At 51.2% G+C, this 17,039-nt stretch overlaps 2 protein-coding genes across 8 annotated transcripts in view; one reads left to right on the plus strand and one right to left on the minus strand.

The window, feature by feature from the left end:
• Positions 1-17,039, minus strand: part of ASTN2 (astrotactin 2) — a 360,756-nt gene that overhangs the window by 113,805 nt on the left and 229,912 nt on the right. For all 3 annotated transcript variants that reach the window (XM_074891653.1, XM_074891654.1, XM_074891655.1), the window contains 3 exons: positions 16,815-16,939; positions 16,278-16,382; positions 14,569-14,748 (listed from right to left, as the gene is read on the minus strand). In XM_074891653.1, coding sequence (XP_074747754.1) covers positions 14,569-14,748; positions 16,278-16,382; positions 16,815-16,939 — 410 coding nt within the window. The remainder of the gene's footprint in view (positions 1-14,568; positions 14,749-16,277; positions 16,383-16,814; positions 16,940-17,039) is intronic.
• Positions 798-8,586, plus strand: TRIM32 (tripartite motif containing 32). 5 transcript variants are annotated; one of them, XM_074891659.1, is made up of 3 exons: positions 833-861; positions 2,780-2,903; positions 3,740-8,586. In XM_074891659.1, the coding sequence occupies exon 3, from the start codon at positions 3,807-3,809 to the stop codon at positions 5,748-5,750; it is 1,944 nt and encodes a 647-aa protein (XP_074747760.1). In that variant the 5' UTR covers positions 833-861; positions 2,780-2,903; positions 3,740-3,806; the 3' UTR covers positions 5,751-8,586. The 5 variants fall into 5 exon arrangements, with proteins under 5 accessions (XP_074747759.1, XP_074747760.1, XP_074747757.1 ...); XM_074891658.1 differs by lacking the exon at positions 2,780-2,903 and having other exon boundaries at positions 798-861; XM_074891656.1 differs by lacking the exon at positions 833-861 and having other exon boundaries at positions 1,177-2,903.

The following is a 17,039-nucleotide window of genomic DNA, read 5'->3' on the forward strand; positions in this document are numbered from 1 at the left end:
GCCTCCCGGGCGTGAGCAGATGAGGCCAATGACCGAGCAACGCAAGCTCTCCTCTGATCGAGGGCAAAGCCTGTAACTGCTCGATTCCCCACAAACTGGTAATTCCCTGCCTGTGCCACAGCAGCTGCACCGGCCACTGGCCGCCAGTGCCGGAATCGGAGCCACTGTGGGGGAGGAATTAATATTCACCAGGCCGTGCCCTGAGCAAGTCCTTGCATAAGCGACCGCAGCTGCCTATCTATCCACCGATGATATTTATGCACATCACCCAATCAACTGATTACATTTGCTATTCTCTACCTAAAAATAGTCCTTTTTGTCCTGGGACACCACGGGCTGCTCCAATGCCGTTTATGAAATGGACCAAGAAAGACAAATTTTCAGTCGGTGACGCAAAACCCAAGAGACGCTCCGGACGCCGTCAGAGGGAAAGGCAGGGGGAAGGGAAGGGGCTGCAGTACCGGCTGAGCAGGGCAAGGGCACGGAAATAAAACACTGCACGTAATAAAACAAAACTAGAAACCAAACGTGTTTTAACTTTCCTCGATAGAAACAGCTGCAGCACAAGCGCGGAGGAGGGAGCCTGGCCGACCTGGGATCGCCCTACGCGGGCAGGTCCCCGCTCCCGCCGCCGGGTGCGCCCCGCCTGCCCTCCCCGATGTTCCTCCCGCTGGACGGGGCCCCCCGCCGGCTCCGCTCCGCCGCCCGCAGCCCCGCTGCCCGCCCGGCCCCGGCCGCGGCCCGCCCTGCTCTCCCGGACTCCATCTCCCGGCATGCTCCGCGGCCCGGCGCACACGTCACGGCGGCGCGGCGGCGCGGGGCATGCCGGGGAGCGGCGCGCGGCCCGGGAGCGGCGGGCAGGTAGGGCGCGGCCCGGGCCCCGCCGCGGCGCCGCCCCCTGCAGGCGGGCGGGACCCCCCGCAGAGCCACGGGCCCGGGGCTGGGGAGGGGGCGGTCGGGCCGGGCCGGGCCGGGCCGGGCAGCCCCGCCTGGGCCCCCGCCGCCGCGGGGTGGGCGCTGCCGGCCTACGGGTTACACGCTCCCCACCGGTGAGAGCCCCTCGGCGGCCGCGCCGCGGTGGGTCCGCCCCGCCGAGCCCCCTCAGGCCGCGGCCGTGCCGGGCTTTGCCCGGGCACCTGCTCGAACCCCGCAGAGGCCGCGGCGGCGGCGGCGGGGGCGGGGGGGGGGGCAGGAGAGGGTTCGTCCTGCGGTAAAAACGGCGGTTTGTCCCGACCGGGCCTCCCGCCGGCCTGTCCGCCGTTAAAGCCGCGTGTCTGCCCGCCGGGAGCCTTCCCGCTGCCCCGGACCCGCGGCTGCGCTTCGGTCCGCGACATCCCCCCGCTCCGGTGCGCGGGCGACAGGCGAGAACGGCCGCGAGCGTCTGCCCCGAGCAGGAGCCCCCGGAGCCGGGCGGGGCGGGGGCGGTTCGCGGTCTGCGGGCGGGGGGAAGGAGGCACAAGGCGGGTTGTGCAGCTCTACCCTGTGATTTTAACTTGTTCCTGACACAAGCTATGAATTACAAGTGCAACTAGTTGTCTCGCCGCGCACGCCAGCTAAAAACTACAGAGTGAGAAGAAAAACTATGGCAGGAAATTTTTTTGAATATAAGGAAACCAAACTCACATAATTTACAGAGTTTTATAGCTTGATTCTCAGCTGAGGCTTTCTCCAATGCTCTGCTCTGCGTCAGAGGAACTGCCTTGGGAGGGACTGATACGCAAGAACAACGGTTAAGGAAACTTCCATGAAGGCATGACTGAGTGTGAGATAAAGATAAAAAGTGCAGCAGTAAAAATAATTTCACGTTACTAAGGCACATGCTGGCATTCTGATAAAAGGGGTTTATACATGAAAAGAATGTCGTACAAATCATCTTTCTAAAAACCGAACCTAACTTAAAACTAAACAAAATCCCTCTGCCAGTGTTCTTCAGTGAAAATACTTGTTGTAAAGGTGGCTTTTTATGTAAGTCTCTGGTGTATCTGGTGTCTGTGCTGCTCCCTCATCCTTCCCTAAGCAAGTCTCTTGACATATTTCCAAGGAAAATAAGAATAACGGATCTGCTATCCTGTGTTTCATTTTTAAAAATCGTTTTAAAATACAGATTTTTCATCCCTCAGAAGAAGGGAAGGGGAAGCAGTGCCCAGCTTGCTGCTTCCCCAGCTGAGATACACGCTAAGAAGAAAAGGGAAGCGTATTCAGTGCCAGCAGCAGCAAGCGCCTGGACTGCTCCCCGGGGGCTGGGGATGTGACACTCATCGTGCCACCGTCAAGCCGAGGATCAGATCCCAGCTTGGTACTTGGAGATTCCGCTACGCCACTGAATCCCTTCCTGAAATACGGGCTTTAAAGGACTGTGAACTGCAGCCGATAAATTAAAATTATTTTTTTTCATTCTCTGTATGAACATACAGAACTTTTCTTCATTGCAGTTGTCTTCTCCCACTTGAGCAAACGGCAGACTGAAATACAGTGAACCTTTCTGTCTGAAACGCTCCCAAGGATGAAGCAGGCAGACCCAGCAGGGAAGCGAGAGCGCTGCATGCATGCAGCCATTATTCAGAAAAAGCTGTCTGTTCACATCCCTCTGTGACTGTCTCTTCATTTTAAAGACTAACTACTTCCTTCTCCTCCCCTCCCCCTAGAAGAAATGTTTTCTTCCCCATTTCTTTTAATGGCTAAGCAATGCAATAGCAAAGGTATTGAAACCCAGTCTACTGAATAATAACTTAATGATGTGAACCCTGTTCTGTTCCTTTTGAATGGATGGCTGCTTCAGCGAGAGAGCTGCTGGGATCTGCTCCCTGCTGTGAGGGATGTGAGGATGGAGAAACCTGGATTGAAGCTGAACGGCAACCAGAGTGGTATAAAACTGAACCAGAATACAAGAACACTGCAAGACTGTAAAATAAGGAGAAATTATATGCAATTAAGCTAAGTTCAAGAACTAATAGTGAATACTTGTAGTATATATTAACGAATGTTTGGAGTTGTCTGTTAACTCCATTACTGCAAATACCTGCTCGAACACTGCTGCGTCGAGCTGTGTTTAATTTGCATGCTGAAGCATGATGCAGCATGGCAGAGGTTAATGAAATACACTGGCGTAAAATCTTTGCTGTGTGTTTTCAGTATGTACAGTCACTCCCAGAACGAGTGGAAGCTGACAAATCATTCCTTCTGGTTTCACTTTCTGGCAAATGTATGAAACCTTGAAAATTTATTTTGGCTATCTGGAAAAGCCGAGTAAAACAACCACATTTAGTTCGTTCGTATCTGATGTCACATCTGAATGCAGGTCTCCAGAGGTGATATATTAATGTCCTAAAGCGTTGCACCATCTGGTTCCTCTTTTGATGCACAACATTTTGAATGCTTGGTTTAATCTCCCTGGGTTTCAGTAAATTATGTAAACTCGGAGGCTTGGCAGCGGGAGATGGGCACCATGAGGAGATGATTCAGTCATCAATATCTATTGGGCTTCCTTATTGCTGCCATTACACTTCTTTCAGTTCTACTTATAAATTTTGCAAGTGAATAATCATCGCACTAGGAGCTGCAAGTTAGTTGTGGAATTTGCCCACTCTGACATTAGCTATGACTAATCCATCCTTTCCAAACGTGGAAAAGCTAACTGGGCTTCTTTTTTCCAGGGCTGGGTGATAAATCAGAAATAAATTGCGTGTATATGTAACTGCTGGTAATAACATAAATCATTTCCTTTTTTCTTTCTGGACAGAATTGGAGCACCTTGGAATAGATGTGAGTACAAGACTTTGCATCGGCTACAGCTGCCTTGGAAAGCCATGGCTGCCGCCCCTCACCTCAACTCGGATGCACTCCGAGAGGTCCTGGAGTGCCCCATCTGCATGGAGTCCTTCACTGAGGAGCACCTGAGACCCAAGCTCTTACACTGCGGCCACACCATCTGCAAACAGTGCTTGGAGAAACTCCTAGCAAACAGCATTAATGGGATACGCTGCCCCTTTTGCAGCAAAATCACGCGGATCACAAGCTTAGCTCAGCTGACTGACAATCTTACTGTGCTGAAGATCATAGACACTGCGGGACTGGGGGAAGTGGTGGGTCTTCTCATGTGCAAGGTCTGTGGGAGAAGGTTGCCGAGACACTTTTGCAAGAGCTGTAGCTTGGTTTTATGTGAGCCGTGCAAGGAGACATCACACATGCCCCAAGGACATAGAGTCATTGCTATCAAAGAGGCTGCTGAAGAGCGTAGGAGGGAATTTGGGACGAGGCTTGCCAGACTTCGGGAGCTCATGGGTGATCTGCAGAAAAGAAAAGCATCTCTGGAGGGTGTTTCGAGAGATCTGCAATCTAGATACAAAGCAGTTCTGCAAGATTACAGCAAAGAAGAGCGCAAGATCCAGGAAGAACTGGCCAGGTCACGCAAGTTCTTCACCACCTCTTTGTCTGAGGTGGAGAAGGTCAATAATCAGGTAATGGAGGAGCAAGCTTATCTGCTGAACTTAGCAGAAGTGCAGATAATGTCTCGCTGTGACTATTTCCTTGCCAAAATAAAGCAGGGAGATATAGCTCTCTTGGAGGAGGCAGCAGACGAGGAAGAACCAGAACTGACGAACAGTCTCCCAAGGGAGCTGACTCTCCAAGAGGTTGAACTCCTGAAGGTGAGCCACGTGGGACCACTGCAGATCGGGCAGGTGGTGAAGAAACCCCGGACCGTTAACGTAGAGGAATCGCTGATGGAAACTGCAGCATCCTCATCGGCATCGTTTAGAGAGCCTGACCTGGTGCACGAAGAGGCCAGCTGCACACCGAATTCCTCACCGGCCAAGCCACGGATGCCTGAAGCAGCCACGAGCATCCAGCAGTGTCACTTCATCAAGAAGATGGGCTCCAAGGGCAGCCTGCCAGGGATGTTTAACCTCCCCGTCAGCCTACACGTCACCCTGCAAGGCGAGGTGCTTGTGGCAGACCGAGGCAATTTCCGAATCCAGGTTTTTACCCGCAAGGGCTTTCTGAAGGAGATTCGCCGGAGCCCTAGCGGAATCGATAGCTTTGTATTGAGTTTCCTTGGAGCAGACTTGCCCAATTTGACTCCCCTTTCTGTCACCATGAACTGCCACGGCCTGATAGGTGTGACTGACAGCTACGATAACTCTGTCAAGGTCTACACCATGGATGGCCATTGCGTGGCGTGTCACCGGAGCCAGCTGAGCAAGCCCTGGGGCATCGCCGCTCTGCCTTCCGGGCAGTTTGTAGTGACCGACGTGGAAGGAGGCAAACTCTGGTGTTTCACGGTGGACCGCGGCGTGGGGGTAGTGAAGTACAGTTGCTTATGTAGCGCGGTGCGCCCAAAGTTCGTCACCTGCGATGCTGAAGGGACCATATACTTTACTCAAGGGCTGGGGCTTAACCTGGAAAACCGGCAGTACGAACACCATTTAGAAGGAGGCTTTTCGATTGGCTCCGTCGGCCCCGATGGGCAGCTGGGACGCCAGATTAGCCACTTCTTCTCCGAGAATGAGGATTTCAGGTGCATTGCTGGGATGTGCGTCGATGCCAGGGGAGACCTCATTGTTGCTGACAGCAGCCGTAAAGAAATCCTGCACTTTCCTAAAGGAGGTGGCTATAATATCTTAATCCGGGAAGGACTCACCTGTCCCATCGGTATCGCCATTACCCCCAAAGGGCAGCTGCTGGTGCTGGACTGTTGGGATCATTGCATTAAGATCTACAGTTACCATCTGAGAAGATATTCCACCCCTTAAAGGCATGTCTCTAGGTAAAGCCCCTTTTGGCAGCAGAGATTCTTCCAGCCTCCTTGCAATCTGACGGGAAGTGGTGTCAGGTGTTCGGGAAGATTGTGCCGTAACCAAAGGAGGTTTGCACAGAGGTCGTCATGTTTTGTGTTTAGAAACAAAATAGCTTACGTGGTGGTGATGGTCTGCTTTTTCTTCTTCTTTACATAAAATCCATACAATAAATAAGAACAAGCATGAGGGAAAGGATCCATCCTTCTGGAGTATTGGTTCCTTCCTAAATGACTGGTCACTCCATAAACCTTCTTGCCTCCTTTCGCCACATCTCCTACATTTCCAGCTTCAACTGTTGTATCTTTCTTTGTGCCATAAACCTGACTGACTGCTCTAAATCATCTTCCCTTGGAGGACTAGAGAGGCAATCCTCTTCTTGCTGTGGTACTCACAAGGAACCGGGTAGCAGTTGTCTGGGCAACTACTAGAGAAAGCAATTTCTGATTGCAGCACTGCATAAAACGAAATAGCCCTCTTAAACTGCACGGAGATGGAGCTTTACCTTCAAACTGACAAGGGAGGGTTTCCTCTCTCCGTTTTTCTGGTATTCAGAAGATCGCCCCTGTCGTGCCATTTGTGAACCGTGTCTGTTCAGTGTGAAGTGAGTACTGTGCAATCATGGGAGACCGAGCTGAGCCAGAAAACTTCCCTCTGATGGCAACTGGGCTTTTATTGTACTACTATGAGTTCTGCTAGGTAGAAGGGGGTAAAAAGGGAGGGGGCTGGAGGGAAAAAAGAAGAGGGGAAACCTATGGTTGATACTTGCTGTTGTTTTATTATTAAATGTATGCTGGAAACTGTCTTTGGAAGGTACGTCTGGTATCTAGAGCTTCATGGGGAGGGGGGAAGGGCTGGGAGAGTCAGACTGGGAGACTGTAGTAAATGAGATTAAATGCAGCATATTGTACGTTCACCCGCACTTCACTATTCTGCATTCCAGACCATTGCGTTTAGCGATAGGTTTCCACTCATCTGCACTTTGTCTGTGCAACTACTGCTGAGATGGGGATGGGGGGGGAACTTTCGCTTTTTATTTTAATACTTGGAAGCACGTCCATCGGTGCATTGCCTTTTTTTCCCTTGCACAGCAAAACACTACATTCCTCAGATTTTTTTTCACAGCACCAGCAGGCACCAGAGTTCACGTTCATCACGGCTTTAGGCCAAATGAAGCACAAAACTGCAGCTGTGTGAACCAAGGCCCCCACAGTGCTACTCTCCTGGCTGATAAATGTGTACCTCAGTGTGGTGCTGCTCGCCTAGAATAGTTTATTGAAGGAAAGATACATTTAAATAGGGCACAGTGGTAGCATGTTAATCTGCCTCAAATAATAGTTACACTGCAGTGCATTTATTTGTTGCTATCAACAACGTAGTTGCAAATTTTGGGGCACGACAGACAACATAAAAGCTGATTTTATGGTGGCTGCCATGCTACAGCAAATTGTTAGCTACTTGTGCTACAACATGTATGCAACAGGTGATTTTTTTTTAAGCTCCCATATACTTTCCCCTATTGAAACAGCAAAGTAAAATAGGCTTCAGAGCCGCTGCTGCTCTGGCCACTTGTTTGGCAGTTACAGGGTTTGCAGAAGAAGCGTTGGGAGCAGATTTTGGTGGGATTTTGGTTTTTTTTTCCTCTCCCTCTTCTGCTCAGCCAAAGCACTGAAGAGGACCAGCACAACAAACACCCAGCTGTGTGATGGAGGTGCCCCTCCATCAGGGCTATTTCCTATTTCTCTTGCTAGAATTCACTGGAAAAAGCTTGCGGAGAGGGGAGTAGGAGCTAAGACGCTAGCACGGTAGATGGTGCTGAGGGAGCCCAAGGGAACTGAACCCCCCTTCCTCCTGAGCTGCTCCGTGTGTTTACCAAGGCTACCAACCTGCCCATAATTATTTACATTCTCTACTTCTCTTTTTTGGGTGGGAGGGGGGCAGTCGCCTAAGGTATGTAACAGCAATTTGGGGAGCCAATCTCATCTTGCGTGTATGTTTTGGGGAGATGACGACTATTACTGGGCCCTTCTGCAGTTAATTACATTGTAACTCAAGGCATTTTTTCCAGTATTATGGTAATAGCAGTTCCTCTCCTACTGATCTCTTTTAAACATTTCTGCTGTTTTTAAGAACTGCTCCAAGCAGGAAGCTACCGTGGACCTGAATAATTGAAGCAATATTATCTATGATAATATGTACCTCTGTCATTTTCTGTTCCAATGAATTTATTTTTTTTTGCAATAAGCATCACACTACTAGCAATAACATTTCCTGGAGTGCTTGAAGGGACATAAAAGCTGGTCCAGTAAACTGAGCAGTTGGTTACCCCAGCCTGTTCCTGGTTACACAGTTCAAACAAAGCGTCTGTCATCTGCTTCTCACTCAGATTCAAGAAAAATAACACTACCCTGCGATGCACTGGTGGGCCAGGACACTGCGATCGGCGCCCGGGGGTGTGTGTCGCCTGCAGCTTTTCTAGTTTTGGGTTTCAGGCAGAAAAGGGAAAAAGAAAACCTGCTGTCCCTCGCCTAGGGTACGCATGTCCCCTGACAAAGCTCGACAGTGACTGCGAGATGATTTTGCAGAGCTCTATTTCTTGCCGTGGTGCCCCCACACAATGTTGTAATCGTCTGCCACATGAGATGAAATGGAGTAATTAAGGACTGTGATGAAATAGTTTGGCTTCTGCTCTCTACCTGGAGAAAGAGTTTGTCTGGTTATACGTATGTGTTTGGTTTTTAAAGATTGTGTAATAAAGGAAAAATTGATCCAATTAAAAGCACATTGCACCAAACCGCTCATTTTCTTATTAAAAACACTTCATCTCCTCCCTTTGGTGGCAGATTGGTTTTTATGGCCAGTGGGGATTAGACTTGGGAACACAATGACTTCAAGACCCCTTTTATGCCATCAGGTTACAGAGGATAAATCTGATCTCCTTGGCAGGTCTCATGTAACTTTATCTGACACTTCCCTACCCACCTCATAAACAAATACTAGAGTTTCGTATCTTAAGTCACGCCGATACTCCCACAAGGGCAATATCTTACTTTTCACTGTAGCCGATACCTGATGTTTTAAAGGTCTGGCCCAAATTCACTGGCACTGAGTGCTCGGTAATGGGACGTGGAAGCCTGGCTGAAGGCTTCAGCACCCACGTCCCTGGCTCGTCGAGGGGCTTTCTGGCTCAGCTCTGCCCCGCTGAGAGGTGACATATTTGCTGGGGCTGGTAGGAGGGCTGCTGTGAGGCTTCAGCTATTATTCTGGATCATTCTGATAAATGCTGCAAAAAATCATATTAGAAACAATGTATTTAGGTGGAGCCAAGGGAGAGCTCAGCAATTTGCCGCTCGGTATTCAAAGGCATCAGTACGTCAGCAGCACGTGCAGGTCCTCCCCTGGTCCTGCTACCCAGCTGGGTTTGCTGGTCTGGGTGAGGGTTTTTATCACTCGGGCTCATCTCAGATGACACGAAGCAGCTCTTCAAACAGATACGAGTTGCTGGTTTATCAAACGTATACGATCCTTGCAGAACAACTGCCGTGCTGGTGCTGTTAGATTTACCCTGCCGTTTTATGAGAAGACATGATTTCTTAGGGGAGCGGCAACTAAGCCGCGAACATTTGTTCTGGGCAGCAACCGACAGCCAGGGTTTCTAAAGGGACGAGGGGGAGAGCCTGTTTCTTAATCAAAGGGGGCAGAGCTACAAAAGTAAAAATAAAGCCAGATGCTTTGAGCCTTTTCTATTGTATAGCTTAAGTGATTTTTCTGGGTCATTACTCAATGAGAGGATTTAAAGTTATTTCATTTTGCACAACTAATTACTCTACTTGCCTGGCAATTTTGGATTACAATGAGCAGTGCATAAGGTCATTTAGCAGACTGAGTCACAGCACATATTTTAGTCTAAACTAAATTTCACGGCAACCAGCTAGATTGTTTTTTCCTCCTCCGAACAAAATGTCAAAATCTGAGGTTTTGAAATAAATATAATGACATAAACCACAAGCAAGTAAGAGTGTTACAAAGGTAATAGAGTGGTTGTTTATAGGAACAGATCTCAAGGACTGGGAAATTCCATACACTTTACTTCTGACCAAGCAGGTATAAGGGAAAGTTATTATCTCCTTTAATAGATGTAAAGCTTGCCTTACAGCTTTCTTAATGCACCTGATTGTGTCTAGGAAATAAAAACTAAAGGTTCATGTGGACTAGTTCAATCTTAATTGTGTTAGAGCAGTATCAGACCTGAAGGGAGATGAATGAGACCTTGAGACGACAGAAGGGATCCACAGACCCTACTCAGAAGAATATGGACTGCTATTTTAGCAGAGCTTGAGGCTGTATCCTTAATATAGCTCGTATTTTTTGGAGATCTTTTGTCTAAACTGCTGAGTTCACAAGAAAGCATGAAAACTGTAACCTCGTAAAGGTAAATACAACCAATGACATATGGTCCAAGAGAAGAGAAGCAAGTATCAGAGAGGCTGGTGGTCAAAAAGCCTTAGGGAGTGTGATGGGACGTGTCAGGGCACAGCCCCTCCATGGACTATTTTAATAAATGATCTGTTACTGAGAGGGAACATCTTTCACAACTGTAGCAGCCACTTTCAAAGCTCAGCTTGCGGAGTGCCCAGCGTGGCTGGGTAACCTCAGCCAAGGAACCTCTTTCCAGAGATCTTAGGAAATGCAAGAAAAACAAACATTTCACTCACTGCAGGCATAAAGCACTACTGCAATCTAGCAGCTGGGTAATGAAACCCTCTGAATCTCCTCCAGCCTTGTAGATCAGCACCCTTCCCGCTCCCCAGCCGCACATCTCCCAGGTCCTCAGTGGCAAGGGAGTGGAGCTCCCGCAAGCCTGAGTGCTGTTCCGCGGCAGCACACCGCTTCTTTTTCCAACTTCTCCCAGCTGGAGAACAAAAGTCTCCCACACTGAGGCTCAGCTCGTCTGCACCGTGTGAAGGCAAAGAGTTGTCACTCAAATGCTTGACAAGATGAGACCCTCCGCATTACTGCTGATAATGTCTCCATTTTCTCTTAAGTGCCAGAGCACTTAGAGACATTTGTTCTGCATTTTGTGTATCGCAGTGGGAATGAGCAAGCTAGAACAGCTCTTGGGGAAATCCCACCAGGGCTGTCAGATTTTGCCATCAGAGCAGCTCTTCCCTTCCCCTACCCAAGCTCTCCTCCTCCTCCTTGGCCAGCCAGACCAAAGGGCCACAGAGCAACCAGTCTCTGACAGACCTTTAGCAGGGACTGAAGCGGTCCCTGGCAGGTGGATTTGCTGGATGGAGGGATTTCTCTCTTTCCTCAAGTACATTTTGTGACTGTCTTTGTGGTGGGTTGACCCCCAGCCTCTACCTCCAGTTCTATCGCTGATAAATGGTATGGAATAGCCCAATTTGGGTCAGCACTGCTGGCTGTGTCCCCCTCCCAACAGCTTGCCCACCCCAACCTACTTGCTGCAGGGACAGAGTAGGAAAGTGAGGAAGCCTGGACGCAAGCACTGCTCAGCAGCATCCAACACGCTGGGGTGTTATCAACACTGGTTTAGCCACAGATCCAAAGCACAGCACCCCAGGGGCTGCGACAAAGCCAGTTCACTCCATCCCGGCCACATTCTTACACACAACAGGAGGTGGCTGAGGGCATAACGTTTGCTCCAGCTGCCAGACAAAGATGCTCACACCACTGGTACAAACTTAATCAGATGCCACCAGTGTTAAATGCTGGCTTTAAGGGGGAAGAAAATCGATGTGGGCTCCCGTGGCACAGATCAGTGGCCAGGTTGATCTCAAGGTCCCTGCTTGGAGGCCACTCTGATGAGTTAAAGCACTGCTTGGCTGCACAGAGCCGGAGCAAGGAGCCCAAAACACAGGCTTTTAATCACTCTGCCTGACATAAAATTGGGGTTTGATTTCTTTGCTCATGGGCTAATGCAGTCCCTGGGGGTGAGCCTGGGTGATGTTTCCACGTCTGCCCTGGAAGGAACACGGTGCTCGGTGTGCCACAGCCACGCAGGCAGGCAGCACGCCTCCGTGCCTCTCTGCTGCTCTCATTTGCAGGATTCACTCCTGCAAATCCTTAAGAACAAGGGCAGGAGGCTCCCTCGCCTCCCCCGGCACACAGCTTATCTACTTGCAGGAGGAAGGGGAACATTTTGCCTTTCTACAGGCAGAGCAGCCTGCAAACGCGGGCAGTGCCGGCAGCCCGCCCATCCCGGCAGGGTAGTGGGTCCAGGCAGTGAGAAGGCACCAACTTTCTGCTGCCCCCGGCGAGAGCTGGATGGCTTTCTCCTCCGTTTGGCTGAAGGCAGAGCTCTGCAGACACCAACCCACGTCATGGGCGGCTGTGTCGGCTGCGAGCGCGGCGTTCGGGCTGCTCCAGCCTCGGCAGAGAGCCAGCACCTGGCCCGGCGCTTTACAAGGAGTCCGGCTGCCAGCAGCGCGCTCTCTTCTTCGAGACCATGTTTTCAATTAGGGCTTGACACGCAGATTGTGCGCTTTATTGGCGGAGGCCTCCTCCTGAGGCCTGCCGATTGATTTATGAAGTTGATTAAAATATTAAAATAATTCTGTGCGATGCTGCAAACACGCTGCAATGTGCATTTTTATCATATTTGGTGCCGTTCCAATTAGCCCGAGACTCTCCTCTCCCCCTCCTCTTCTGACCTGCTTTGTTCACTAACAAATTATGGTTATCTGGCCTTACTTTTGTATTTATTAGAGATGATGCATATGTGCGCTCTCTGAGCAGTTCGGAAACGGGCTGGCTAGCAGCAGGGAGCCCGGCAGGCCAGAGCTGTTTCTGAGTGGAGAAGGCATCCAGAACAGTCTATCTGGAACTATTTATTCCAATCCTCCTTATGTCACTGGCAAAATGAGGGTAAATCAGTGGGGAAGCTGGGAATAAAATCCGTCTACCATAAACAGCAAGCTCTTTCTCTTAGCTAACTGGGGCTTCTCCAGGAGAGAGCCCTGGGTTTCCCATGACACCTTCTTCTCTGTCCACAGAGCTGATCTCCCCTGGTATCAGCGAGAGCCCTGAACATCCTTGATGTCCTTCCAAGAGCATATTCTGGCCATCCAAGAGCTAAATACAACACTTTTCCCCTCTGCAGTACCAACAGCCCCAAAGTTCAACCTCACCAACCCCACCAGCTACCAACGTCACAAAGAACAAGGTCGGAGCCAGCACCCCATGGCCAAATGCTGCATGGTCAGGAATTCAGTGCTTATGTCCAGGGACATCCATGCAAAACCTCCAGGGACCCCTGGGGTCCCACGAGCACTTTGGTGCTTTGCAGGTGGTAGGAAAGGATGCCCTGGATTCCCCAGCAGTCTGGGGCAGCCCTGTGAGTGGCACGGGAGGGGCACGGCTCCAGGGGTGCGTGCGGGAGACGGGTGGGGAGCAAGGGAGCCCGCCTCGGCCAGCTGCATACCACGGACTAAAAAGGAAATTATTTTGTCAGTGAGGAACTGCTCGCCTTCAGGCCCTGTGCCACCGCGGGGCTTTGTGGTTGAGCTCCAGGAGGAACCTCTGCCCCTGGCCAGGAGGAAGGTGAGGACTCAGAAATGGGAGATATTTCACCACCGGATCAAGCGTTGCCACCATTCATCTCCCATCTGGCCCCAAGACTGTGAGACAGCGGCGATGCTCATGCCAGGCTCAGACTGCAGCATCCACCTCTCATTCCCACCCGGCATCTCAGAAGAAACCCTGTGTCTGCAGCAACGGCGCTGGGACCGTGGAACCACTGCGGGTCTGCTCCCCACTGACACATTTGCCTGGGGACTGCAGGGAGTGGCCCCAGTGATGAATAACATCGCAAGTATGTAAACCACACACCTCCACGACGCTTTGTCCTGCTAAACAGGGGCATTGCTACAGCAAGCTTCATTTATCACTATTTAAAACCCAAACAAACGAGTACAGCATGTTATAAATACGCTTACAAGACGAGCCGCGCTGGGAAGGCAGAGGGAAAAAAATGAGCAGAAAGCAACGGAGGCGGCAGGCGGGAGCACACCTCTGTCCGCTGGCTTACATGAAGCGAGGCTGCTCTCAGCAGTGCCTGCGGGGCAGGATGCAAGTGCCTTGACGGCCTCCGTTACCGTCAGCCCTACGACGGGCCCTATGAAACACCACAGATGTTTTTCAACAGAAAAATATCAGAGCCAGGAATATCCCCAGCTCCCTGGAGGAGAGAGATGAATTGGCAAATGGAAGGCTACAGCGATAAGGGAGTTTTTATAAACATAACCTAATTGTATTACTTCAAAGTCCTGAAGTTTATTGCCCTGTTTAATGATGTGTCTCGTTATTTATGGTGTAGCACAATGAGTCTGCTATTGATTTAATACACTTCCTTAAAGACCGTCATTGTCACAAGCAATAAAACGAAGCCATTCTGAGACAGCTCAATTATGTCACATCTCCATCACCCGACCCTGAGCACCCCCGGCGTGCGGGGGCCACCGCAGCGGGGCAGGGGGCTGCTGGTGAAGTGGGTCACCCCGGGGAAAGAGGGAGCCAGAGTGCGGCAGCTGGGGCAGGAGCAGGCAGGATGGGTTCCCTGGCTCAGGGATGCTGCCCACTGGCACGTGCCACTGTCTCCTGCTGCTGGGCACCCAGTTTAGTACAAGTCTCCTGTCTGCACCCACTCACCGGCATGGTGACGGTGTATGCATGGGGAAGAGAGGGTGATGGATGGAGAACAGCACCAATGATAACTGGTAGTTGTGCCCCCGCTCATTCCCGCCGCCCTCCTCACCTTTCTGGTACTGCAGCCAGAGCTGCTGCTGGACCTTCTTGCTGGGGAAGTGGATGGTGCAGCTGAACTCGGAGCCATACAGTGCCTCTGCAATGTAGTGGGAACCAAACTGCTGGATGAAGGAGAGCAGCTCCTCCCGGCTGCTGTCCTTGTTCAGAATCTTCAGGATGTTTGCGAAGCCTGTGGGAGGGAGGCAGGGATCGGCAGGTTGGCCAGCCTGGGCTGCCAGCCACAGCCTGTGGGGAAGGAGGCCAACAAGATCCCCTGCCCAAGACATACAAGTCCCTCTGTGGGTGCAAAGCACAGTTCCTCCTCTCTTGACTCCAGGGTCTACATGATCCTTTGGAATCCACAACCTGCTATCTACCCCAGGCTGTGGTTCTGCCATCCTTCTATGGTTCCTCTCCCTAAAAGACTTCTCCAATCATTTTACAGGGATGTGCATGGGAACACGTGTGCACACACACACACACACACAAACACCCTCCCGCCAGCTCCAACCTGTTTTTCAGGCTGCTGGGACAGCATCAATACCCCCCCCAGAGCATGTGCTTGGCCTTTGCTTTGCTGGAACCATAACTAGAGATGTTGTCCTGGTGTAAGGACAAATTTATTATAGATTGCACTGCAGACCATCCCCAGTATCCTTCACAACTGATAACTATTTTTAGGAAAGCTGGAGACAGCCCCGAGGTGGAGCTCTGTGGGTGCGCAAGGGTCGGGACATCTCTTGAGCAATGCCCTGCAGTGCCTGTGCAGACAGCAGGGACTGCTGGCATGGGACAAGGACATGGACCTTCACTGCTCTACGGAGATGAAATATCATGGAGGCATTGGTGACTACACAGCACCTTGGCATCATTTAGAGCTGGCTGATATCATCGTTCTGGTTCAGTGGTGGAACTGAAAACATACTGCAAGAAAATACGTCATAACTGTCACCAAAATGAGGTTATCTGGCTGGTTGGTTGGTTGGTTTATTGAAAGAGAAGGTTGGTTTAATAAAAAACTAGAAGAATTCATTTTGAGCTGAACCCAAGTATTTCGTTCAGCTCCAAGCAGGTTATTTCATCCTGGGGCTGTGCAGCCTGTGTGCACTACATTTTTTTTTTCTTTCTCCATTTGAAAACAGGTTGATTTTTAAATAAAAAATGCTGTTTTGAAATGAAAAGGCAAAACATTTCAGGTTGCAACAAAATGTTTCAGCATTTCTGAAACAAAGTGTGCAGCTATGAAAATGTGGAAGTGAAATGTTTTGACGTTTGCAGGATCCTCCCGCCCACCCCTTCTTCATCTGCGACTCCCTGCTTTATATGACCTGCATTTACAAGCACTTTGGGTCCTTTTGAAACTACATTTTTTCAAGAACTTATTGGTTTTTGTACATACACGTATACACAGACTCCCCCACATAAATCCCCCCCGCAGTGTTGCCTGTTAGCTTGATCCTGGCTCTGACCCCAGCTCTTGGTTTGTGTGACTGAGCTGCACAAACTCCTTGCCTCAGTTTCCCCCCTGTAAAAAGGAGAAAATCCCTCTGCCTGCCTCTGCAGCAGTGCTGGGAGCGCCAGTTACTGCTTGAGCAGAGCCTGGAGGTGGAAAATGCTGGGGGGATGCTCGGCACAACTGTGCCTTGGGGCAGAAGACCACTGCCCGCCCGCCCGCCCGCCCATGTAGGCACACATCTCCCTGCCGCTAGAAGCCCTCACCTGCAGAGAGGGTGATGGAGCTGAGCTTCACCCTGTAGAGGTTGCTCCTGACCCTCCAGTGCTGCACCATGGGGTAGCCCATCGCCTCGTCGTACTTGATATCCCCTGCAAAAGAAGAGCCGGTGCTCAGCCCCTGCCGACGCGGCAGCCGCGATCTGGGAAAGGCTTTTACGCTCACACGGAGCAATTGCTTTGCTACAAGTCACGGGGGTGAGAAACGGGACGGTAGCAGCGATGGTGACTTCCTCCAGCGGTCACACCATGGGGCCCCTGGGCTGCTGGCAGGACCAGCACTGTGATGGCTGTGGCTGTCCAGAGCTCGCAGGGAGGGGGGAGCTGCCTTGCTGGGCTGGGGAGGACACGCACAGCCCATACGCTGCTTCTGCCCCAGCCACACTGCAGGGATGCTGTGAAGGACCCCGAGACGCTGCGGGTGCTGATGCACCTCGGGGACCAGCTGGGATTCAGGGGGGGAGAAGGGGCTCCCGCTCCTGTGTTTGACCCCGGGGTGGGGCTGAGCCCAGGGGCAGCTCATACCAGTGAGAAGCTGGAGGTCGGGAAGGGGCTCTGAGAGGACGCCGCGACACTGTTCCTCCACGGGCAGCGGGATCACCATGAGGCCGTCGGCCAGCTGGGGGAAGTCCTTGATGAAGTTATTCTCCCTGCAGAGAGAAAAAGACAACTGCAAAGCAACGATGCAGGCCACGGCCGGGCAGGGGGGCTGAGCCGCCCCAGCAGCACGGGGAGGGATGGCTCAGGAGG

Source organism: Strix uralensis, chromosome 21 (assembly GCF_047716275.1).
Source record: "Strix uralensis isolate ZFMK-TIS-50842 chromosome 21, bStrUra1, whole genome shotgun sequence".
In the NCBI taxonomy this organism is placed as follows: domain Eukaryota; kingdom Metazoa; phylum Chordata; class Aves; order Strigiformes; family Strigidae; genus Strix; species Strix uralensis.